Source organism: Uloborus diversus, chromosome 2, assembly GCF_026930045.1.
Source record: "Uloborus diversus isolate 005 chromosome 2, Udiv.v.3.1, whole genome shotgun sequence".
Classification (NCBI taxonomy): domain Eukaryota; kingdom Metazoa; phylum Arthropoda; class Arachnida; order Araneae; family Uloboridae; genus Uloborus; species Uloborus diversus.
The window spans coordinates 88,281,693-88,308,909 of NC_072732.1; the positions used below are offsets into that span (position 1 = coordinate 88,281,693).

The following is a 27,217-nucleotide window of genomic DNA, read 5'->3' on the forward strand; positions in this document are numbered from 1 at the left end:
TACAACCCGAGAGAGACAAACACGTTGAAAATGTCCTCTTTTTGAGCATAATTTGCACAAGGCATTTTTAGCTGGACATAAGTTTCTGGAATGGCGATTACCGCCGCAAAAATAACACTGACCCTTTTTTGAAATTGGCGCAGCAGTCGTTGTCGCAGTGTCAAAGGCTTCATTCATTTTATCGTGTCTGTTGGTTGCAGAACCATCTACAGACGAGGACTGGCAAGCAGCATTTTGGTTAAACGTGATAGAATAATCCGCATCTGAATAATTATCCGCTTGTACTTTCGCCAACTCTAAGGAACGAGCTTGGTTGTAAGCACCTTCGAGAGATATAGAAATGTTTTCCAACAGCCGTTGACGAATTTGACGGTCATTTAATCCAGTAATAAATGAATCTCTGATGTAATCGTTTTTATTTTGGTCGGCAGTGACGGCTTCAAAATTGCAGTCCTTGCTCAGTTGTTTCAAAGCAGATAGATATTGATCAATAGATTCTCCAGACAATTGGCGCCTTGTCGCTAAGCGATGTCTTGCGAAGGTAACATTTTTAGGCTTAACGTATAAGGCATTTAAACTATTAACCGCTTCTTCAAAGTCTTTATACTATCTGCTATGTACAGAAAAACATTTGGAGAGACATAATTTGTAAGAAGTTGCATTTTACCTGTATCGGAAACATCTTTTATATGCTCTAAAAAATTGTCAAAAGTGCTTTTCCAGTGTGTCCATTGTTTTCCGCAGTTGAGCTGGAAGGATCCAAATCTAGCCTTTCAGGTTTTAAATATTTTTCCATTGCGTTAGGGGGGGATGGGGTTTGGGATTCAAGAGTTCCGATTCCGTTGAGCTAGAAGGCTCCAAATCCAGACTTTCAGGTTTTAAAAGTTTTCCATTGCGCTAGGTATGGGATTCAAGAGTTTTGTGTATTAAATTGTTATAGAGAAAAATTACAACCTAATTAAGGCTTTAATACACAAAACTACACTAATACACAAGAACAAGATAAGAGCCGTTATTCAAACGGAAGAAAAAGGAAAACAACCGAGTTGCCATCGAGCAAACAGAAACTAACAAATATAATTATACGACAATGACAAAACGTGCAACTTCAAATTTTGCATTTTTATTAAATTACAATGCATAAACGGAAATTATGTGCGTATTTATTCATTAGTATTAGTTGTGTACTATTAGTGTTAGTATAACTGATGTTAACTGGATGCATTTAAGCTTATTTTTGGGTTTTTCACTTATGCGAGAACCTCACTTGTGCGCGAAAATTTCGTTGTCCCTTTTGGTCGCGTATAAGTGAGAGGTCACTGTATTTATCCACTAGCAAAAATACCCGGCGTTGCCTGGGTCAGTAATAATTATGAGAAAAAATCGTTACTTGCTTTTGTTTTCTGGTTTAAGTGAAAGAATTTAAAACACATCTTTTTGACGTGATTAAAAATCGAGTTTCTTCCTTACCCATAAAAGTAAAATAGCAATAAGTATAAAGAATAAAATAGTATTGATTTAGAAACGAAAGCACTATATTTAAGCATATACAAATTTCCAAAACATGAAATTACTCTTCTCATGTTTAAAAAAATTAATCTGTTGATACTTTTTTTTTTTAACATGGAGTCTAAAACCTTCTCTGTATTGCTATTGAAGTTGCTCGTAATCCCCTTATATTTGCTTTAGTTATTTTGGGAAATTTCAATCATTGTGGGCTCTTGGTGCGTTTTTACCGAATTTGCGGGAATCGTTTTGGGATACCTTCGATGATGCTCCCTTCTTCTTTCCTCACTTTGTAAAACGATATGATATTATTTTTCGTTACAAAGATATTATCGCCAGGTGCTGAGATATACTTTTGGTCACCATAAAATGGCGCTGAAGAGTTTCTTCCAAAATGTTTCCAAAATAAGTAGTAAAATTTGGCGATTGTTTGAAATTGTGCAAAAAGGAAAATTAATGGAAGTTTTTGTGCTGTTTATGTATTTGCCTAATTTAGTTGCTGGATTATTTAACACACAGTAAAAAAAGTTTTTTAAAAATTCTTTGATTTACGATATTTTGTTTACATGGTGAAAGCTGAGAAACATTATGACGTAGTCTTCGGCTTCAAAAACAGCGACGTTGAAGAAAACTGCCAAATGCATCAGCTACAGAAATCTTTCTGCAAAACGTTTGGCGATCTGCTGGTTGATTGGATAATGAGTAATTGTTCAATCAGCATAAATAATAATAAAAACCATCAATTACATTAAAGTTCCGTTTAAATGGAAAATGATCAGCCAAATCATATATTATTTGCCAATCTTGTGCAAAAATCTTACTTCAAGATTTGACTTGAGAAAAGCCTTGAACAGTCACGAAAAGCAAAGATAGTCAACAATACAACAATTGTCGCTATCGACAGGGAGTTGAGATGATACACTAAACACTGTATTGAGTTTAGGAAAGCCTTCGAACATGGAACTAAAAAGCTCATTACTCGTTTTTTATTCCACTTAGAAATTTTGAATAGGGGCCATCTTCAGCAGAAAAATCAGAGCTTTCGATGGACATATAATGTAAATATGTGCAAGTATTTTTTCATCCCTATATTAGAGAATTTATACGAAAATTGTATTTTATTGCTCCCCTAAGGGGGGTTTGCCCCCCATAACGGGACGAAAACTACCCTATGTGTTATTCTGATGCATAAGCTATATTATTGTAAAGTTTCATCAAAATCCGTTCAGTAGTTTTTGCGTGAAAGAGTAACAAACATCCATACATCCATACATCCATACAGACAAACTTTCGCATATATAATAGTAGTAAGATTTTACTGCTTGTTTAGATTCCAGCCTGTTATCTGCTTAATGTGCATTATATTGCAACAAATACTGAGAAAATTTCACAAATTCTTTTATGACATCTGTTTTCAGGTTTTAATATTCTAAGATAATGCTTAGCAAACTAAATAGGAAGAGTTTCGATGCAGATGTAAATTACATAAACAAACCCAATTACTATGCATCTACAGAGCGGCAGCACTCATCGCTTTTTGTGACATGCCCCAGATCAAAACCCCTTATGAGAAGCAATATTAAACGTGTATTGACAGCTTATTCAACCATTCCTAAATCTCTGTTTTTCCAAAATATGATTTTAGTTGATTAAGAGAAGACAATCGCAAGTTGCCTGGCAACTTCAAAGAGAATGCTTTTTAAAAAAAAGTTCTGCACAAAATTTCCACATTAAAGCTAACTGTTAAACATGCACAATTCATTTATTTTCTTTTATTATTTTTTCTCCAATGGGAGGGGACTAAAACCCTCCCCTTGGACACGGCTCCGGCAGATTTAATAATTTCGCTGAATGATTTTCCTGTGATATTTCATTGAAAACTCATCGATTTTAACGGTTTGGCGATATCTACAAGTACAATAGGGCAATCGTAGAATTTGCTGGAAGTTGTTGAAAGCAGCCAACACCCCTTTCCCGGATTCCAAACTAACTTGCACCAAAACTTGCTCAGCTATAAGTGCTAAGGGTGTCATTAGCATTGCAAAACTGGCAGTTTTGTACGTTTCAAGTAATATGTTATGTTCTTTAGCTCTGGGCTTGAAATGAGTTGAGCCTATGACTTTTCATTAAAAGAGAAAAGTCATAGGCTCTAATAGACTCGCTGCTGTTCTAATTAATTGAGAAAATTGGAACACGCTTTATTTGATGCAGGTAAAGAAACTCTTCCGAAATACATGGAATGTTATGCAGGGTGTGGAAAACCTTTCATCCCTTCCGGCAATTTACGTGAAATTTTAGTTTAAAACATTAATTACAAAAATAAAACTAATTCAAAATTTAAAATAAAAAACCTCAGATGCAAACCCCCCGGCGCTAGAAGTAATTTTGTGAAAAATTTCAAGGTTGCAGGTGCTAATGGGCGTCCTGCACACAGGTCTGATACAAACATCCTTTTACAATTTCTTGGACGTTACTTTTTTTTAATAGAGATTCAAAAAAAAATTTCAGCAAAAACATATGTGAAAACTGATCAACGTTATTCGGAGAAATCATTCAATTAAGCGGGTATCTTCAACAATTCTTCTATGGGGATAGGCGTGCCCCCCCCCCCTAAATGTTGCGAAGACCCTCCCAAATCAATAGTCCCCACCCATAAAAAAAAGTTTAAAAATACCCATCAAAACAACCCCCCTAAAAATGTCAATGGCACATTTAGCGCCATGACTTTCCCTTTCCAATGAGTTCCCAGAGAAGATGTATACACTTTCAAACTTAGAAACAAGTTATTACATCTGAATTCTTTAATAAATTTAGAAATTGAAGCAACCGTCAATTATTATCATTATTTTTTTAATTCTAAATATTTTTTTATTTTCGAAGTTTTGGGGGGGGGGGGGGGTGAGCTGCCCAACCTTGCCCCCATCTGAATACGCCTATGCGTAGAGCTGGCTGTCGCCATCCCTGTCGAACGAATATCCTTGGTAAAGCGCTTTCATTCTAAGCAATCTTTAACAGCTCGCAACCCCCAACTTGCGGCCATTTTTGCATAGGCAACTTTAGTTTATCACGTTCAGAAAAAAATTAGCTTTAATTTGATATATAAATGATGACTATACTTTATGAGTGCATAAATATGCACCAATAGTATCCGTTTAAATGTGGCTGCGAATAGGTAGCGGCCAGTTGCGCAGCGGCAACCATAATTTTTCAAGTTTTTTAGGTATATATTTCTTTGGAATAGAGTATAGTTTATTTCAATGACAAATGCGTCATTTTAACCCCAAAATGTCAAAAAATATTAATTTGATAAAAAATACTTGCGGACACTTCTTGCTAGGTAACCTAGGCAAAACACATTGTCCCTTTCATATTGTAATATAGAAATTTGATTTTGACTTTATACTCTACTAGCAGTACTCGCACAGCGATGCCCGTGCTAAAAATTTAATGGAAGTCCGTTGAATAAAAAGAATTGACGCCCTCTCCGCCTCTGATGTGAAATGATCGTTTTTCTTTGTATAAAATGCGTACACACCTTTTCAAAAAAAAAAAAAAAAAAACTATTTAAGTTTCTTTAGAGTTTAAAACTTTTCGTCAAATCATTAAATTAGATTTACAGTTGCTTTAAAACTCTATTTAGCGAGTAAAGCAGTTTTTATTGCAATTTAAAATATTTTGCCAAATAAACAAAAAAAGACATCAAATATCTTTCAAATGTAAAAATAATTCTGCAGCTCTAGTGTTTATCGCCAAACTTGCCTAGCAACCACATTATCATAATCCACATGGGCGGATTTATGGGGGGGGCGAGGGGGGTCAATGCCCCCCCCAGTCTTGGGAGGACTTTATACATGGTAACAACACTCCTTCAAAAATGTGAAAAGAAAAAATCATGATTTTTTTTCTTTTTTTGAAAAGTTCAGAAGTGAAAATGACGAGAATAGCGACGGTCCTTTTCTGATGGGGGGGGGGGGGGGCACCGTACACTGGTATTACAAGAGTAAAGCTGTCATCGGGTTGTTGAAATGTGTTGAAAACGACTACTTTGAATTAAAAACCATTAGAGCAAGTATATGAGTGAAAATATGAGTAATCAGCCGCTATACTTAAAATAACCAACAACTGTTTCAATAAATTGGAAACTAAAACAAAGATTTAAAAAAAAAACGGATTTACCTATAAACTAAACAAGCTATAATTGAGGGCACCCGCTTTGTTGAAGGCCCCCAACTCCGGAAAATTTCATGATTTGTTCTTTAAAGAAAAGAAGAAAAGTACTTGAAAAAATAAATTCCATTTTAAAGTGCTCGAAAACCTTGAAAATTTGGAAAAGTGTGGATACAAACCATAAATTTAAAAATTTATAACAAATGATGGGAGGTGGAGGGAGAAATGCCGAAATGTGTCAAATTTAGCTCTTTGCCACATCCTGCATCAAAAATATAAAAATCATGGTTCTCATGTTTCAGTAGCATATTAGTTGAGATAAATTTTTGTGACTCACATGTTTCATATATTGCTGTTTATTTAATCTCGAATGCAGTAATTTTAGAAATTATTTTGTATTACGTGCGTTTATCTTACTTCTTCTGCATATTGTTATTCTGTGCAGCCCAGAAGGGGGGGGGGGACACTACCTCTATTTTTTTTTTTTTTTTCGTTTTCTGCATTACTTGTAATTGAAAATAAAAAGTTGTTGTATTGAGAAATCAGTAGTTTTTTTTTTTTTCTTTTAAACTTAAAATGTTGTTGCTCCTGATGCCCCTTGGAGCACCCAAGGTAATGAATAACGAAGGCGTTAATCCGCTTTTGAGTCTAATATGAGAGGCTTTCGTTTGATTGAGCCCCATTTTAGGTGGAAGTCCGACTTTTGCTCAGACACATAAGACAGATAGCACAATTCAGATTTATTACAATACAAGGAAATCAGAAGAGCACCCAAGGCAGTAGGCGGGAATCAAACCCGTGCCTCTCTGCATGCAAGCAGTTGCTGAGCAATACCGCTCGGCCACCGAGTTCCCAAACTTAAAAAAGTTGTTTCTTACAAAGTTAAAACAATACTGTAAAACAGTACAATCAAGTACTAAATTTTAGAGACTGGAAAGTACAATTTAAGTGCCTTAAATAATTTTAACTGTTCTCGAGTCCTTGAAACGGATTAGATGAGTCTTTGAAACTCCTAAGCAAAGTGTGCTTCAACTTTATTTCTTATCAAGTGTATAAATTATGAAATGTCCAAATGGGCCTATTTTCTAAATCTATACACCATTTCTTTTAAAGCATTTTTTTACTATTCATCATTTTGTATTTAATTCATTGTTGTATTTGTCGGTGGGTTGGAGGCGTGATCAAAAACTGATTGAATTGAACCGACAGCCAAAGTAAGCAAATAACAATGCATAATCTTCTATTCTTTCTCGCTTTTTCTCTCAGAACTGCTGTAATTGATTTGTCAACCTGAAAACAATTTTTACTGAGTATTATCGTAATTTGCAAAAGAGTGTTTTGCTATTTGTCTCCGAGATTTTAGTAGTTAAAATTACCCCTTCTAAGGCTTCAAAATGCAGAATTTCATATCTATTTTACAAAAATTTCCCCGAGGTAGAAACCCCCGGACCCCCTAAAATTGGAGATATTCTATCCCCTACTTAAAAGGGACTTAATTTTCCACCTTAGACCTTATGTATAATAGATGGGGAGGGGGGGCTTTAAAAATGGCCTTTTTTCGCCACCGATAGAAAAGTTGACCACACTACTAAAGAGATCCAAACCCTGAAATAGCTTAGGGGCACGCTAAGTCTAAATCCAACCAGTTGTAATCAATACAACTGATAGTGCTAAAAAAAAAAAAAAAAAAATGCTGCCCCCCCCCCCCCAGGAACTCAGTTCTAAATCCGCCTATGATAATCCATCCGTCTAACGAAAAAAAAAAAAACATTCCGTGGAACATTCAAAAATCATCGTCAGAAAAAAAAGAAGAAAATGTCGCACATTTCACTCGGATGAAAACAAATCAAAAGTTTATTTTCTTTCAAAACAAATCGCCAAAACAATGAATTACATTAACGGTTGCCTTAAAACAATAATCCTAGACTGAACCCCCCCCCCCCCCCCTGCTCAGCGCCTAACGTGCGAAGCGACCACGTTACCGGAACCCAGCCCTTTTGCGAGTGAAGCGGATGTTTTTTCCCTGGCAATAATAAATGTTTCGCCAAACAAACAAAAAGGAATGAAATCACATTAACAGTAGCTTTCAAATCTTTTTATATTAGGAGCTGCTTTGCCCGGGCTACCTTGAGAACAAAAATTGTGTCAAGTGACATATATTCAACAATTAATTTAAAGAATAACTCAATAACTTTAAGAATAACTTAAATAAAAGAAAAAAAATCCATGCAAAATTACTCATCCTAGCAATGACGCCAGAACTTAAAATGCGAAAGATGGATTTTAAAAGCGTAACCATGGAAACATGAAATAAAATAAGTTTAAGAAATCAGATGAAAATTCGGAACTCCAGCGCTCGAATACGCTACCTTGCAGAGATTTACAAAACTGCCGACAAAACTAAAACATTGCGTTCCATGTGTTCATTTTGGGCAAAACAAATAGTTTGCTATGTGTATTTTTTTATTTGCGTAATTCATCATTTGGAATCGTCATCCGCAACAGCGTAACATCAAAAATATCTGATATAAACTGTGAGTACACATTTTATTTATTTTGTTCTGAGTGAATTTGAATAAATATCAGTTTTTCAATTCGATGAAAAAAAAAAAAAAACGAACTTAACAACATTGACTGGATCCCCTTTGTTACTACAGTATCCTACTGAAATAGACAGTATGCAAATAAATTTTCTTGAAAATATTTATTGCAGAACAGATTGAAAAATCCAGAAAGAACGTTAAGAATTTGAACAATAAAAAATAAAAGTTCGCCAAAAATCTGTTTATAGGGTTATGGTTTTAAAATTGTGTGAAAGAATAATGTATCTTGACAAGATTTCGCATATCAGGTAAATCATTTCCATGACGAATGAATTAAATGCATGATTTCTTTTGATATCCAATCATATAGTCATAGAAATAAATTATCTAGTGTTAAACGTTACTCTTGACAGTCTGCCACGTATGTGCACTATGTGACAAAAATGTCAACAAATGCCGGAAGTGTCACGAAACTGAACTTAATATGTACTAATGTATAGAAAAAACGGTACAAAATGAAAATGCCGTTCGAAGCGAACCAAAAATTTATGAATTCCGAATTCAACATCGTGAAAATGGCTGCTTCAGAACAACTTACTGTGTGTTCTGCATAATTTTTTACTTTCGTAAAACTTTTTGATTTCTAATCTCTTTCTACATGGGTCAGAATAACCAAAAGACTTTGAAAAATCTTTTCAAATGAATAAAGAACAAAAAATCATACATGCGAACAAAAATATCTATCATTTCCTAAGTTTAGAAGCAATTTATATGTTACAGCGTGCGTTTGTTTTAGTTTTTTCATCGGCCTTTAGACAGTGGCTGCAGCGCCCCCTATAGTTTGTTGGAGTTACGAATAAGAAAATGTACAGTGGATTCAAAAAGCGTAACCATGGAAACGCGAAAATAAAATGGTTGATAACCTGAATCAAAATGACGTATTTCGAAATTGATATAAAAACGCTTGTAACTTTTTTTCCTTTGAATACAGAAGCTAATTTTTCGACCAAAGGTCGAGAGAGATCTATAGTAAAAAATGTTGCTTTTCCCAATGCTGTCAAAAAGAAAACTGTGGGACAATTTCACTTTTTGTTGATTGATTTAATAAAGATAGTGCCTAAATTTCAGCTAAGCCTAAAAAAGTTCGAGCTAAAACCGCAAATTACTCCCGCCGTAATTAAGTTAGAGCATTGAAATAAATTGTTTAGAAAGCAGAAAATTCTACCCTTTTTAACTATATATAATATTAATATGTGCAAGTAATTTTTTACCCCTTTAATAGCCAATAATAGGGAATTTACGTGAAATTTGGGCCTAAATTTGAATAAAAAAGGGACTATTTATTGGATTTTTTTTCGAATTATAGCCTATGTTACTCAGTAAGAAAGCACCTTTCATATAGTGAAAGAATTTTTCAAATAGGTGCAGTGGTTCCGGAGATTACCTCGAACATATAAACACACAAAAATCCGCCCTCTCTCTTATAATATTAGTAACTAGTGGCACCCGCACGGCTTCGCCCGTAATAGAAAAATTAAAGGTCTTTTGGTTCACTTGTATATTTACAAATAATGTATGGTGAATTTTCTCGCCAATTGGCTTGTACCGACGTTACAGTTCCACGTTATGATAATTTCGTTGGATCTCGCCAATTGGCTTGTGCCCATGTTACGGTTCCACGTTATGATAATTTCGTAATTTATGATAGTTTTGTTCTTAAAATTGGAATAAAAAAAGAACTACATCGAATTTTCGAAAAATCGCTTCGAGGTGCACACCCCCATGCTGCAAACTAACTTTGTGCCAAATTTCATGGAAATCGGCCGAACGGTTTAGGCGCTATGCGCGTCACAGACAACCTACAGACATCCTCCGGACAGAGAGACTTTCTGCGTTATTATTAGTAAAGAAGATGAGTGCAGAAATCTGCAGCCGGATGTCGTACTATCTATAGTAGGCTTGCCAGACATCCCGGTTTGACCGGGACAGTCCTGTTCCCGGCCGGTTTACTTCACGTCCCGGAAAAAATAAATTTGATAACAAAGTGACCAAAAAGGTCTAACAATCGTTAACTGAATACCTATTTAGGATAAATACTTTATTATTTGTATCATTGACTTGTAAAGTTAATACCGGATTAGCTTGCGAGGATTTTTACAAGATTAAAACCAAAAGAGACTAAAAAGGTCCTCTAATAGGAAAAGTAGATCTACATATTGTTCAATATTTTATTCCTCATTCAAAGTGTTTTCATGGCATTGAATTAAACTGCCCTATAAATCACTCCAAAAATCAGCCAGGGATGTGTATCCCTTTGAATACTAGGGACGAGAGGGGGAGGGGTGTTCCGGTTGAACATTTCTGAAATCTGGCAAGCCTATCTATAGCAGGGATTCCTAAACTTTTCTGATTCGTGACACCCTTTGAAGAATTAGAATTATCTCACGCCATGCTACTCGATCCCTGTTATATATGCTTATCTGATTTCTGAAATGTTCAACCACGACACTGGAGTGCCCCCCCCCCCCCAGTACCACGAGTATTCCAAAGGGCACACCCCAGTAGGTTTTAAGAGTGTTTTAGAGGGTAGGTTCTTAATGCTATGAATAAACGGTTACTAAACCAGGGGATAACATTTTACTTCTTACATGTTAATATTTATCAGTTACTTTACTAAGAAGAAACACTTTGAATGAAATAAAAGTTTGAGTAATATTTGCATGTGCTTTTCATTCGCTATGACCTTTTTCAGAAAGTCTTTTTTGGTTCAAATCTTGTAAAAATCCTGATAAGCATGTTTCATATGACAAGTTAATTGCTGAAAATAATATTTCATAGTAAATTATCTTTAAACTTTCATGGGCATCTGTTTTCAAATTTATCTTCTACCGGGACATGAAATCAACTGGCTATGTCACCAGGATTTTAGCTGAAAATCGGGAATGACTCGTTCAAACTGGGACTTCTGGCAAGGCTATTGTTACATATATGTATATTGATACAATGAATAACTCCCGACACTCAGTTTGGGAACCCCTGCACTATAGTCCAGGCGTTCCCAACCTCTTTGAACCTATTGTTCCTTTCTAAATGTTGACTGACCACCTATCACCCACCCCTCTCCTCTTTATGAAGAGAGCATCAATTGGCACCAGTGAAGGTCGATATTATTAAAAATACAAATACCTAATCTCTATACTTCAGAGCCAGACTGACATAAGCCCAAAAATTGTGATTTTCTGTTAATTAGCGGATTGTATGCAAAAGCTTATTCCGCATCAAGCCATGTGAACGAGATTCTTTAAAAAAATACTTTTAAATTTTTTACCAGGGTTAAAAGAGTTTGCGTTCTATCCTTTGCATGCACCTGAAAAACTGCATTTCACGTAAGTAAAAGTATGTTCTTCAGATTTTTCTTTCCAAACCAAATAGGTGGGCATTTGAAGGCAAACCTAAGATGATTCACGTACTTTTCAAAATCGATAGTACATTTTTCATGATTTTTTTTGGGGGGAATCTGAGGGGCTGACACTTGAAAATTGAAAAACAAAAAAGAAAACTGAGTGTCATAAAGACACTCAATAAAAGCGAAACTTCTCTTCTTCTTACATCTTGAGCAGTCACTTGATCCACACATTTTCCCTCACACCATGCTCTTGTTCTTTCTGCACCTGACTTAGGCATAATCACAACAGAATTGTATATTTTAATGAAGAAAATATATAATAAACAACAAAACTGAACAATACTCTAAATCCGCTTTTCAGTTATTGCCAAAAATAATGAAAAATATTAGCATTGTAATCATAAAGTCAACAAGAGGGCTCCACTACCTGCTCACTTCACTCACCAACAACTGTTTGCCGCCTATCGTGGCTTAATGGCGCCTGCGACGGGTGACAATTGATATTCAAACGACTGCTGTCAATTGAACATTAGTTGTCACCCTATCTACGTTGAAAATTGGTTTGCCATCAATTTTGTGTAAGATATACTGTCGCCGAATGCCGAGATACTTTTGATAACCATAAATACAAATTGGTGCTAAAAAATTTCATCCAAAATAAGTAGTAAAATATTGTGATTATTTGAAACTACAAAAAGACAAATTAATGAAAATTTTTATGTTGTTTAAAGACTTGCCTAACTTAGTTAACAAATTATTTGACATGTTAACAAGAGTTAAAATGATTTTTTTTAATCGCAATATTTTGATTACATCATGAAAGCTGAGAAACATTATTACTTAATTATTTCATCTTTGACTGCAGAAACAACAATATTTTGTTTCTTTTTTAACTTGCGATTTCTCCTTTGAACTCTGAACAATCAGTTTGTGTTTGTTTGCGATTTCGTTATTCTCTGACTTTTTATCATGTTTTAAAAAACTTTTAAATACTCATTGCCGCCTTGAGGAGCGTAATTGCCCCTTTTGGGAACAACTGCATAGTCCATCTATTTAGAATCAACGAGTCAAGGCCAAATAACTTTCCCACTCTCCACTGGTTTCTCTTGATAGTTGTCATGGTAACAGCACTATGAACTTTTTCCACAGGTTATTTTAAAATGTGGAAAAAAAATTCATAGTGCCATAACCATGACAACCAAAGGGGAAAAGGGTGGAGTGTGGGAAAGTCATTTGGCCTTGACACATGGACTACAACAATATTTACCTATCTTTTATAAAAGCAATAGCAAAGTACAAAAAAGCAGCAGCATATGAAAGGCCAAAACACTTCATACTTTAAAAAGGAATTTATTGAATCATTTTAAACATTTTTACTTTATTTTACCATAATTTTGCAAGATACAGTATATAAATCTGCTTATAAATACTTCATTACATATATAATTTAAATAGAAAAGTTTTCACAAAAAACTTTACAACTGTTATTAAATATTGAATTAAAAATTAACTGTTTCTTCATGTCATTCAATGTCAATTTAAGTGCATGTTTTTGATTAAAGAAGTTTCAATACAAAAATATTTTTGTCTGTGAAAATGTTCAAGTAACTTTTGATATAATGCTTGAAACTGGTTTCAGACGCTTATAATTTTTTATATAAATGCATTGTAAAACATAAATTTACAATGATGAAATGATTTTGGCATATAATGAAGTAATAAGAAAAAAAACGAAGAGATTTTAATTGTTTTAGAGATTAAAAATCCTACTTACAGAAAGTTCTTTAAAATTTCATGTATGTATAATGTGCTTGAATTAGTAGCACAAAACATAAACACAGTATTTTTTTAACAATTGAAAAAGCTTTGGTGAATACACAAGACTAAAAATTATGGATAATTATTACAATCTTATAAAATTAATGCATTCAAATAAACGTAGATCAATTTAAATAATTTATAATTTTTAAGTTTACTCTGAAAAATAAATTAGTTTGTGTATCTACTGAAATAATTGAATATAAATTCATAACCATTACAAACAACTAATTACTATAGTTTTTGTCATACAGTATAGCTTATAAGCAACAAAAGTTAGCAATAATAGTAACATACATACACAAGGTGTAGAAATATTTTGATAAGTGAAAGGATATTGTAATTTAATTATACAAAAACTTATATGCAAATGCAAATATTAATTTTATTTTCAACTGTTGTCGACTGCATCTTAATGAAATTTTTACCTTATTTTATTCATGCAGTAGCTCGAAAGTTTTAAAATTTAAGTGAATATACAAATTACTAAAAAGTAAAAGTGGAATGATTTTTAAACAAGGAAAACATATACCAGTCAGAGATGTTCCGAAATTTTTTTTAAAGGGTGCAATACCCAGCATGTTTTTCTTTTTGATAAATGAAATCCTTGCTTTTTACTCCTAAATTTGTCACCTTTTGATCAGAATTAGAAAAAAAAATAATTTACATGTCTTTCTCACTAAAAACACATTTGAATTGGGAAGGAGAGGGGGAATGACTAGAGAAGTCCCGAGTACAGTAATTCTTTTAAATGCTTTCTTAAAAACGAAGCACATATCTGATTCATGTTTATAAAGCCCTATCTTTTAATAAATAGTTCTTAGCTATCCCTTCTCTTAATTAGAATCTGCAGAAGCAAAAAAAAAAAAATCCAAAATTTCAACCTTCTAGCAGTTAGCATTTATGAAGATAGAATTTAATTCTGGTCAAGTAATTAAGTGCTCATTTGAACAAAAACTTTTCTTAAGTGCCCCCCCTTTTTTTTTCTTTCTACTCCTTAAATATTATTTCATTTCTCCTTTGCATCATTTTTTTTTTATTTCTCTGTCAATCATTCAATCATTTATCTTTGCAAATGAAAGGCAAAATAAAAGGAAAGAAATATCATTCAATTGCTAAAAATCCAATCAATTTTTTAAAAAAATACCAATGACTGCACACAAAATTTTATAACTGCTCTTTTTCCTTATCTTTAAACAGGACATTTTCAGGACCTGAAGACAGTCTGAACTAACACCTCCCCTCTCCCTCATTACAGAATTGAAATATGAATATCACTCTAATTTCTAAAGAGAGAAACATCAAACATGAACATGTATAAAAAGAATAAATACAGGACAAAGACTACCTCATGAATTATAAAACAGTTCATTAAAAACCAAAATATGCCATTAAAACCATGACAAAATGATATAAAATTAATGATATCTTTGCTTTTTACAATATTGAGTACAAAAAAAAAAAAATAATAATAATAAAATAAAAGAGCTATGTAAACTCTTTTTATAGCTACAACTCTTTTTTTTCCTTGACTCGTAGTCCTAACGCATGGTTAGGACCTCCCAACATGGTATATTGCTGCAACCAGTTGTACTTGTCATTTAAAATCAAATGGCAGGAACAAGAACGTATTCATATGAGTTAAGATTTGAAGAGATAGTTAGCTCAAGATCCTGTAGGAGAATCACAAACTCTTAAGATAGGACCAGTCTCCAAGAACTCACGAAGTTCAGTATCTAAATCTTGGTGATTCATTCTGTCGTCAGATGATACATCCGGAGGAGAGTGATGATCTAGAATAGTTTCATCTCTAAGAACTGATACATCACCAGCAAGTCTGTCTGCATCATTGCTTCGCACATTTGCTTCAGACTTCTTAATGTTTTTCAAATTCGTAGTATTGGGAGAACGATATGTTATACCCATTGCCTTTCTAATTCCTTCGACACTGACAATGTTGTCTGGAAGAAGCTGCAAAATGTATAAATGAATAAGAATTGAAACATTTTAAATTACTTTTTTCTGAAATCATAATGACAGAACTAATGCAATAAATTTTTTTCTGGATGGAAAAAGAACATTTGATTCAAATTTTAGTACAGTAGAAGACCGTTACAATACACAACTTGGGACCAGAGCTTTTGCGTTGCACAGGTTTTGGCATTATATAGATCATTTCACAAATTTTGAAAATAATATTAAGAGTATATCTGTATATTTGCACTTTAGTACAAGTTTCAACTGCAATGAATATAAAAGCACTAAGTATACAATGCTCGAGCACCGGAGCACCCCTGGAGTTGGCGACCCTGGTGAGAACCCTCGATAGGTGTTACAATAGGCCTAGCAAGCGATGTCGAAACTATTTACATTGAGTCTTGCACATTTATACAAGCCCCTTAGCAACCATACTGGTTCATTGTTAACTCTCCAAAAAAATTTTAAAGCTTAAAAATTAATATTTCAAAAATGTATTCTATCATTCACTTTAAAGCCATTCAAAACAAGATTAGTACATGTCCAGCGTTTAAAAGAAAATATTATTTATTCAAAAAACAGAGGGAAAAATAATGAAATCATAGAATTCCTTAAATTTCTACAGAAAAGAAAGAAAAACATTTGCAGAAGCTTACCTGAGAAGAGACATCTGCAAGCTTTTTTGTTACTCTGTCAGCTGAAAAATTTAAAAAACATTTATAGCATAGCGTAACGTATAATACACGACAAGAAATGTATCATTAAAATTTGAAGTCAAAATTTTTATTTATTAGACATAATAAAATTAACTGCTTTCTTTAGAAATGCTTCTCAGCTTCATTAAAAGCTATACTAGCTCTATATTTTAGAATTATATGAGAAAAGTAAAATCATCAATATTTCAAGAAATAATGCTCATATTTTTGCTTTGTTGTCTGAAGAGATGTCGAAAACAGTCTTAAGCGTGCACGAAAATTTTCCAATTAGGGAATTTAAAAATAAAATCCAAAATAAAAGTCAGCAATGTATTGCTATAAATACTGTAGGCGCCGCTTAATGTGGTCACTTTGGGACAAATACAATTTGATAATAACCCATTGATAACAATAACAGAAAAGAATCCAAGACTAGACACAACATGATTTTTTTTCAAATAAGAAACATTCATTTTTACAACTGCAAATTAAAACAGCAATGAGTCAACTAAATGCAATTTTAAATACTAAATTAGTAAATTAGTAGAAAGGAAAAGCAGTTTTTTCCATGGATTAAAATGTCTGTCCGAGCCTTACAAAGCCTTTTTCCCCATTTTTCAAGCAAGATTGTCTTTTTTTATGCCGTATTACACGGCTGTTGACTTGCGTATCCTTTTCCCTGACATTTGTAAATCAGTTTCAAAGCAAATTCAGTTTCACCATCTTTTCCAGCATGGTTTTGCTTGTTGTTTAAACTTTTATTCAGCTTCACTTCATTTTCAATCTCATCGCAATTTTTTAGTAATTTACCAAATAAAGACTGAGAATTTTTTAACTGTGCTGCAGCATTTCCTTGATTCATCATGGTGAAATTGTCAAAGTGCTTAAAAATGTCAGTCTTTTCCTTGACAGTTAAATCATTGCGTTTTTTTGTCTATAGCAGGGTTTCCGCTACCGAAGATAATAGAATACTAGTCAAGATTGGACACTCGAGGAGCGATTTTTAGGTATGGCAAGGAAAACAAGTGTAAATAGAATGAAAACTGGTGCTTCAAAAAAAAAAAAACTGACATTCAGAGCTATGGTCGCCAAGTTGAACTGGAAATTCTTGGAACTGACGTAGGGGTTACAACTAGGGGTGCGACATCGATGTTGATGTTTCGGAAACATCGATGTTTTTGTTAAAACATCGATGTTTTTAACATCAATGTTTTACTTTCGAAGTTTTCGGAACTCCAATTCTTAAACAAAAGGATAATCCTATATATTACTACGGTGAATATTATAACTGTACAAATTCAGAACTGTTAAAAGTTGTGTCGAAGTATTTGATAGTGATGGCGACTTTTGTTTTTTCTCTGCCTGGTGGAATAGTCAGCGAAAAGAGAAATGCGCTTAAACACCAAATATTTGGGGTTACTTATCGCTTACCAAGGAGCGGATACAGACTAACATTTTAGGGGGGCTCATGCTAAAGAGTGACCCTCACCCCTCCTCCATGAATAAACTTATGGTTTTTGGTAAGAAAAATTTCTGAAACTGCTTAGGTGTTTAAAAAATACCACATCGGTCAGGAATATGGCACCGAATAAGACAAAAACTTCACGAATAAATTTTATAAACAATTAAAAGAAGTAGTATTTCAAGTATTTACTTTCAAAAATAATTCAAAAACTGAAACAAAAACTGAAATCATTTACATTTTATCAATAAAGTGTTTGAATACAATGTGAACGGATAATATTGTCGACGTTTTGGGGGGGGGGGGGGGGGAGTCATGACCCCTATGACCCTCTTTTTGTATCCGCCATTGCCTAGGTGGGCACCCCTGCAAGAACCTATGTATAATGAGGTTTTGCGCTAACAAGACACTCAAAAGTTTACATTTCTTGCACGATAATAAATCCTAAACACTGATTTAAACTAATTAACTATTTACAGCACATTTAAAAATAAACTCAGCACGACTAAAAACTGAAATATCTAAAAATTATAACAGAAAGAAATTCTAATCTAAAGAGACTTTACAGAACAAAAAATATTTACGGACTCAAATGTTTTATCGATTGAAGCGATGCCTGTAGCTTTGGATATGGTTTTACAAAAACTATCGTTGATTAAATTTGTTGCTTATAAAAAGCAAACGGGCGTCAGACACTACGTTATTACTTTTCATTATACTGGCTCCCGAACTCAGCGCCACAGATTAACTGTCTCAAGAAAAGCTATCTTTATTGTCTACATATTTTAAATACATATGCTATAAATAGAAAAGTGACAGTTAATACCCCTCCCCCCCCCCCAAATCAAGAACTATTTACTGTTTCTTATTATGGTTTAGGTCCGGCTTTTTTTTTCAAGCAGTCATTTTCACTACTCAAATACAATGAACCTTGAAACAGATTACTAAGTATTGCCGCAGATTTTGATGAGAGGAAGGGATTCATGATCCCCATGATCCCCTCTCCTCCTTGTATACACTTATAGTTTCGTTCAAGCTTTTTATTTTTTCGAGCAAACATTCAAATACTGTTGCGGGTTGGGGGGGTTATGACCTCCTCACTTGTATCCGCCACTGCGTCTACCCTCAACAAACCGTCCCTCAATTACTCACAATTTGTGTTTAATTATACTGCACTAACAGTTCAAAACATATTTCTTGCTCTTAATAATAATTGTTAGAATTAATTTTGTACTTTTAATATAATTTACACAACTCTTTCTCATCATACAACTGACTGTAAGTGCTATGATATATTTTTTCCGCAGATTTAACTAGTTTGTATTAATTGTTGCATGTCTTATTATCACTTTTTGTCTTATTATAGTACCAAGATGTTGCGAAATTATTCCTATTAAATTGTATTTATGATTTGCAGTTCAGTAGTTTCAATATATTTGTGGCGTTCGTATTCTTTTGTATTGCTTAAATTAGACGCAATGCCAAAAGAATTCCCTGATCCATTAAGAAACATTTGTTAGAGATTATCATCTATGCAGGCCAAAGACTGCTGATGGCCTTTGAAAAAAGTGAGAAAGGTGACAAATTTGAAAACAAAGGTGACTAAAAGGTGACAAAAAAAGTAACTAAAAGGTGACCAAAAGCAATTTGTTAAGAACTCAGAAAACAGAAAAGGATTATCTCTTTTTACTGACTTTTACCAAAATAGCCTATATGCTTTTTGTAAAGATTTCTACAGTTTCACTTTCAATAGATGTTTTAATATATTTCCATTTTCTTAGTTTCTTCTTCACAATCCTTTCTTTTTTGCTCTTCTTTTTGCTTCTGTTTCAATTCCAAATCCTTTTTCCTTTTACATTCCTCCATGTATGTTGTGTAATTTGCGTGTGCTTGTTGTGCACATTTAATCATTTCTGGACCAATTGGTAAAGAAAGCAAATGAGGATATTCTTTTACAGCGTCTTTAACTATAAGTATGCTGTTTAAAAATCTATCAGTCCTTGCTGTCTTATTTTCACCAAAAAGATGCTTTGAAATGGAAAAAAGTCTTTCAATGTCAGCATTACCATGTGATAATGCAAGTGAAGCTTTTATCACCTTAGAAACATTGGGAAACTTTAGAACATTGGAAGTTGAGTCCTTTTTTGAAATGTGCTGCTGCCAGTAGATACCAATGGTTTTGTTTTTGGATGCTTCATCATCTTTTTCCAGCTGCAAAAGTTTCCATTCATCTTGCAACCTATCAAGTGGAACATTAAAAGGCATGATTTTGGTAATCTTTATCAAATCCTTACAGCTTCTAGATTTACTTCTCTCTTTTGGATCCAAAAATTTGAAACTTTTCAGTTACCCGTTTGATATGCAACTTTTTTCTATTACATACTTGCATGCAGTCACACAATGCTTTTTAACACCTCTTAAAAATTTAACCTTTTCATTTTCTTTCAGTTTTGACAGTTCATCTGTCACCTATCCACTAACAACGAGATCTTCAAGAGGTAGTCTGTTACCAACTGCAAACAGTTTAACCGTGTCTACGTTTGAAAAATCAATTTTCTTTATGACAGAGGCTTTTATAACTCGAGCCATAAAAGTTTGAACAATGGTCTCTATTTCTTGGTACAATTTGTGTATCATAGGTGCTTGGCATTGAAAGTGTTTCGTGAACTGCATAAACAAATCAGCAGATGAAAAGATAAAATGCAGCTCAGCTTTTATAGAAGGTCTTTTTAAAACATTTGCAACAGCTTTATATGACCTGCATTGCATAGCTGAATTCTTTTTCAAAGGCACATGTTTAAAAAAATAATACTGAAGAGCATCCCACTGTTCCAGTAGTCTGTTTGCTGCAGGTCCAAGAATAAGCCAATGGGTAGTTGTGTGTTTCAGGAACTTGTGATGAGGTGTATTTAGTTGAGCTTGCACTTCTTCGAAGTCCTCATAACGGGAAGGCCAACCATCAAAATAGCAATAAGTACTAAGAAGAAGTTCAGATGCTTCTTCACCTAAATACTGCAATGCTTTGACATAGGCATTATGCATTGTATGAATACTGCAAGTACCAATATTTATTAGGCTTTTTTCTCGTGTCTCAAGGATAATAGTGTCAAACAACCTAAAAACCTTTTTATTAACATAAGGACCATCCAAAGGAAAGCATGAGACATTTATTCATGGATAATTACTCTGGGTAAGTGCTTCACATAGCTTCTCAATCGAAATTTCACCAACTGCCTTGCCCAAGAAGAAAGTTTTGAGATGCCTTCTTGTGATGCAACATTGGCTTTCAGACCAATATTTTTTTGTTCGTTGCAGTTCTTTTTTGTCTTTGACCTTGGTAGTTTCATCAAAGCTCAAAGTATAATAGGGTAAACATGCTTCTTTTAACATACATTCCCGAAAATAAGGAGCGAGTCGATCTGTAGAAGGGATAGAAAGACTGGTTCTGCTCATAGGGTGCAATTGCAAGCGATAAAAAAATTCCCCGATTTCCCGATAGCATAGCTATTTTTCTTAAACAACAACAAGGTGTGGGGGGGGGGGGCATATTTAAGGCTATTTTTTAAATTTATTTCACTGTTAAAGCTACCATTCAGATACTTATCAAAGATTTAATTATTTAAAAAAAAAATTCCTAAGATGCATTTCAAAAAAGGTGAGAAAAGTGACAAAAGTTGCAAAAGGTGACTAAAAGTAACCAAATTTTCAAAAGGTGACTAAAGGTGAGAAAGGTGACCGACTCCTCGGCCTGTCTATGTAAGTTTGTAGTGTAGTATTCTAGAAAAATGTATGTTGAGTCTTGACAAAAAGATCGATGTTTTAAAACATCGATGTTTTTTGGTCGATGTATCAATACCATCGATGTTTTAATTTCCAACATCGATGTTTTGAAACATCGATGTTTTGCCATCGATGTCACACCACTAGTTACAACACTAAGAATTCTAAGAAAAAGTAGGGAGCAAGGACGGGTATACTAACCACCGGTTTCCGTTCCCGCAACCATGATAACAAGACCTAATTGATTTCAGATATTATCTAGTGTATTTATGGAATCTTGAAACTCAATTTACACCCTCTTCCTGCAGTCGGAAGATTAAGCGGCGACGTGTGTTTTCGTAATGCCATGGAGTCCCGAAATTCAACTAAAGTCTAAAGCACAAATACATTTGGAATGGGCTATCAAAATCTGAAACTAACAAAATTATTTTTCGACATGCCCCTTTAATTCCAACGCTTTTTCTTATTAATACTCTGAGTTTATGCAAAAAAAAAAAAAATGATGTGAACTACAAAGAATTTTTCAATTTAAAGTTCACACTTTTTCTTCTTGATCAATCTGTTTTCAATCTGTGCCAAAAAAAGTTGTACTAATAGGCCTATTGTCAAAACATATTTTAAACAAAAGTCTGATCTTTTGTAATGTTCATGAAATATTGAATACAATTTGGTAATAAAAAATTATGTTTTTTGCTGTTTCTAATTTAATTTCAATAGATATGGCTTTTATTTTCAAGGCCCTATGCAAAAAGTGAGGGCTCCTCTCTCAAAACGTTTTTTGGGGTCTACTTGTATCCTTCCGTTCATTTCTTTGACATTGGAAATAACTGACTTGGATACATTAGATATTACACAGAATAGAGATATTTGAGAAAAAGACGAAATAATATACCATAAAGCAACACTTATTGTCAATTATGGTTTTTAAAAGATAAACTACATTCACCTCTACAATTGTTTCCAAAGTAAATGTCCTAAGATAAAAACTAGCTGAAACCCAATGTAGAAATAGCAGAATTTCAGCTATAATGTTCTCAGAATAATGCATCAAGAGATACAGGTGTTTCAGAAAGAATAACCCGAATTGAAATGCGTATTATATGAAAACTATTGAAAATAGACACTTTAGATGAATTTTATATTACATGGATAATGATAGTTTTTTTACATACAAAATTAAAGGTGCTCAAACTGTCCACCTTTGGCTTCACGGAATATGTAAACCGGGACCGGCTCTTGGGGTAGGCGACCTAGGCGGCAGATTTTAGAGGCGGCAAATTTTGAAATTGAAACTTTTTTTTTAAGTATGAATGTCTGTTTCAGCACCTTAAGATTCACTGCTTCAATGCTAAAAAAATAATTTAGAGTGTGTACCAGTGCTAGGATATGCGAAACTAAGTTCAGAATTTAACTGGAAATTCAATTTAATTTTAGAGGCTGCAAATTGCCTGATATAAAAATGTTTTGAAAATATTAATATCTGTTTCAGTGCCATAAGATGCACTACTTTAATTTTAAAAAAGGTAATAGAAAGTGTATCAGTACTTGGACAGGCAAAGCCCAGTTTGGAATTTAACTAGAAACTCTAATTTTAAGCACTTTCACTATTATATTTATTTTATTAATATATTATTATTATTGTTCAATGGGGGCGGCAGCACTTGTTAATATTGCCTATGGGGGCAGAACTACTAGAGCCGGCCCTAATGTCTACACAATAGTCAAATTCTTCCCAAACTTTTGCAAGCATGTCTGCTTCGACTGCTTACGCAAAAAACCTGTGTCTTTGTTGTTTATACCATCCTTTAATACTCATCGGGGCAAGCGGTTCAACACCAGGTTATTCTTGACGAAAATCACACTGAACAGTAGTTACGGACTTGCACTTCACAACGTGTAGTACTCAATACGATTTTCGTCGTGCAGTGGTCATTTTCACAAACACTGAACTGGTGGGCGAAGAAAGAGAGTTTACAGTGCTGTTACAAAAAAATTGCATCACCCTTTCATTTTCACATCAATGGGATATGTGAGAAGTTTTGGCCGACCGATAATCGATGAATGTATGTGAAATTCTGCAAAACTTATGAAATAAACATTTAACAGCAGGAATCCGATAATTGTTTACTTTATTTATGGAAATACATGACCAAAACTGTAACAAGTACAATGTGAAGTGTATCCACGTTGCCAAGTGGACGACGAAAAAGTAAGTAGAGGGTTTGATTGTAACTCTTTCTGTTCAAAAATAAACAAAAGTAACATGGAATGTTTGGACAATATTTTGTTGATCCACTTCTAGCTTTAATGACAGCTTGACATCCGCAGGGCATTGAACGGATGAGTGATTGAACATATTCTTCTTTACTGAGTTCATGGTACCAGACACGAATTATTGATTCCCGGAGTTTTGCAAATGACGTTGGCGCTTATGTTTCATCACTTCTACACCCATTCTATTCCAACAATTTTTGATCGGATTTAGACAGGGGCTGTTACCGGGCCAAGGCAAACTGCTGACCCCATGTTCATTTTTCAATTCCTGAACCTGCGTGTGAGTTTAGAGAAAGAAAAATTACTTAACCCCATGTCAATTTAAGTCTAATGGCAGGATAAAGGTTTTCAAATTGTTACTTACCAGTTTTGCCCTATGGCACCGAGCAAAATCATCCTGAAAAATGATGTTTGGAACTGAAGTAAAGTGATCCCGCATAGTAGGAAGCAATTTCTCCTCCAAAATACCAATATACACCAGAGTGTTTACTGTTCCTTGCACAAAGTGAAGCCCACTAGAGATGAGACGGGCTCGGCCCAGGCCGGACAGACAGAGCCCGAAGTGGGCTCGGGCTCTAGAACCAAAAATAGGTTTTGGGCTCGGACTCAAGCAAAGATATTCAATTATCAATCTCCAAACAAATTCACAGAAAATAAACATTTTCCTACTGTGAGAAAATGAAAGGAACATTTAAATTTTCATTGTGAAAATCCCCCCCCCCCCAAAAAAAATGCTTAATAATAGTGTCTTTTTTGCGATTACTATTGCAATATGTCATAGAGTAATACATTTGGAGTGGAGCATTTTGAGAAAATTTAGGAACTTCTGCTACTGAAGAACATTTGGCTTAACATATTTCATTAAGAGAGAGATCATGTCAGACTGTAGAAGGCTCGGGTTTTGATACAAGAAAGTTTCCTTCGGGTTCGGATTTTGGTTCGAGACAATATCACTCGGGCTCGGATACAAATTTTCGAACTCGGGTGGGCCCGGGCTCTCAAAAATGAGCCTGAACTCATCTCTAAAGCCCACCAACTCCTTGATCAGAAATACATCCTTTAATTATCTGGGATACTGGATGCTTGACTGTGTGTTGAATGCAGTTGGGATGATATTCCTCTCCTTTGCGGCGCCTAACTGTGCTGTCCGTCGGACCCATGCAGATTGAATTTGGACTCGTCCAAAAACACAACTGATTTCCATTGATTGACAGTCCTTGGTGAGATTTTTCCAAGAATAGACGCTGCTTTCTCTTTTTTTTTTTGGTCAACAATGGCTTCTTTCGTGGTCGATGTGTCACCAAACCCGCACCACAGAGTCGTTTTCGTATAGTAGACGTGGATGTGTGAGCACTCGATTTGTTTTCCCATGCTGTTCTAAGATCTGTGGAAGATGGCTGTCTGTTCCGAAGACTGAGTGGTATCAAATACCTGTCCTGTGCTACATTGGATATTCGTGGACGACCACTGCCACTCTTTCTTAATGTGCTTCCGGTGCTCTTTAGCTTATTGTAGTCGAATAACAGTCGATTGCAAACAGTTTATTCTTTTTGCTATAGAACGTGATGACATTGCAACGTTGTCCAATGCAACGACAACACTCTTTCTTTGTGGTGTCAGTTGAACGTATTTCGACATACTGCAACTGATAAGTCCAGATTGTAAATGAATGCGTCGAACGTTCAACTGGTTTTTTTATACAGTTAGAAGGATGATGCAATCTTACGCAGTATCTTGCGTCATGTACCGCTGCCAATTTGTGTTATATGATGCAAGAACCGTTAAATATTTCATAATTTCTTATAAATGCTAAAAATATTTTGATTTCGCAGGTGATGCAATTTTTTTTACCACCACTGTAGAGCCACCTGTCGGAAACTCCGTGAAACTCAAGATTTCCCCCATTCTAACAATGCCTTTATTTAATGAAACGGATTCAAATCTGAATAGATATGATTTTTTTAAAACTCAAATCATTCTTTTTGAAACACCCTGTATTTTAAATAATATAATAATAATTTTCAAGCACATAAATATTTTGTATTACAAAATTAAACACTTAAAATTACAAACAAGAAATAGTCTTAAAGCGTACCTAAATCATGTTCTATATTAGACGGTGCTCGAACAAGTGCCATATGAGGAGGAGGATTAGAACTAAGGCGTTCATTTTGAACTTTTCTTAAGTCCTGAAGAAGCTGAGTAGCATTGTCTAGCTTTTGTTGAATTGCTCTCCTCTGAATGAGCAATTGCTTGTGCTTTTGCAAAATGCGCTCAGATTTTTCACCACTTTCAACTCTTTTATTTTCGTCATCTCCTAACGAATTCTCTGAAGAAAAATTTTCAGCATTAGAAACTAAATTTTTAGGAAAAGGATAGCACAAACACCATATCAATTAAGGTAACCAAAAGACCAAATGTTAAAAGAATGATGCACATTCATACAATGTCATTAAATACTAACTATAAACCACTATGGTTCAAGGGGGGGGGACCTAAATCTGTATGGATCTAAGCAATTAAATCAAAAACAACTATTTTGCCAATAAAATATTTTCCATTGAATTATTATACTTCCCATTAAAAAAATGAATTTTGTAAAAATAAATTTAAAAATTATTAAACAAATAAAAAGTTATGAAAAAAATAAATTTTAATAACAAACAGAATAGATTGGATTTGATTCAATTTAAATTTTTAATTAGAAGAAAATTTGACTTTTAGAGTCATTTTTAAAACAAATTTTCTCATTGAATTAAAAATGCACTCTTTTAATTTAAATAAAGATCAAGCCTTAAAAATTTTTGAAGTGGCCACATATATGTCATTCATGTTTTATGGATACAATCCATTCCACAAGAAGCTAAAATGTACACATACATTGAAACTAAAAGCACACATTTGACCAGAAAATTAAATTGAGAAATTTGAAGGGTTTTTTTTAATGACAAAACCTCTTTAGCTTTCATTTATCAAAATCTATATCAAGATACACATTATTTAAATCAATCAATTAAAAAAATAGTGACTGATTTTAACCATTTAATAAGATCATAGATTTTAATCACTTTATATAATTTGATGACTAATAATTATCATTAATTTTAAAACAGACACAAATTATTTCAAAAAAAAAAGAATATAAAAGGACCATTTAAAATAAATAAACTAATAAAACATTGTTTAGACAAAGTGATTGATTTTGACTAAACAAAGATTTTAAATATCAGTGCAATGAAAAAAAATCTTTAAAAATCCCCCCCCCCCCAACTATACACACAATTTTCAAAAAACAAGAATAGAACGTACAAGAAAAAAAAATAACCAACCTGCTCCTGCGTGTTCAAGGCGAGATATTTCAAGATCTATGTCTTCCAATGTTTGAAAAGATTCAATATCACCATTGCTATTGCTGGATGGTGAATTCTTTCCTATTTCATTCTCATTTAAAGGTTTTAAAGCCTTCCTTGCTTGTGCTTCCTCTTCCCTAAGTATTTTCTTCTAAAAATATTAAACTAAAATTAACAAACATAAAATACTTTTGTGAACAAGATTGGATATAATGGTAAGCATAAAATAATTATAATTA

General features: G+C 33.8%; 1 protein-coding gene across 1 annotated transcript in view; it reads right to left on the reverse strand.

Moving 5' to 3' along the window:
* Positions 1–13,011: 13,011 nt before the first annotated feature.
* LOC129217156 (bromodomain-containing protein 7-like) overlaps positions 13,012–27,217 on the reverse strand; it is a 34,765-nt gene continuing 20,559 nt past the window's right edge. The window contains exons 12-15 of the mRNA XM_054851417.1: positions 26,958–27,129; positions 25,724–25,957; positions 16,074–16,114; positions 13,012–15,411 (exon numbers count right to left, since the gene is read on the reverse strand). Of these exons, the coding sequence (XP_054707392.1) occupies positions 15,106–15,411; positions 16,074–16,114; positions 25,724–25,957; positions 26,958–27,129 (753 nt within the window). The 3' untranslated portion in view covers positions 13,012–15,105. The remainder of the gene's footprint in view (positions 15,412–16,073; positions 16,115–25,723; positions 25,958–26,957; positions 27,130–27,217) is intronic.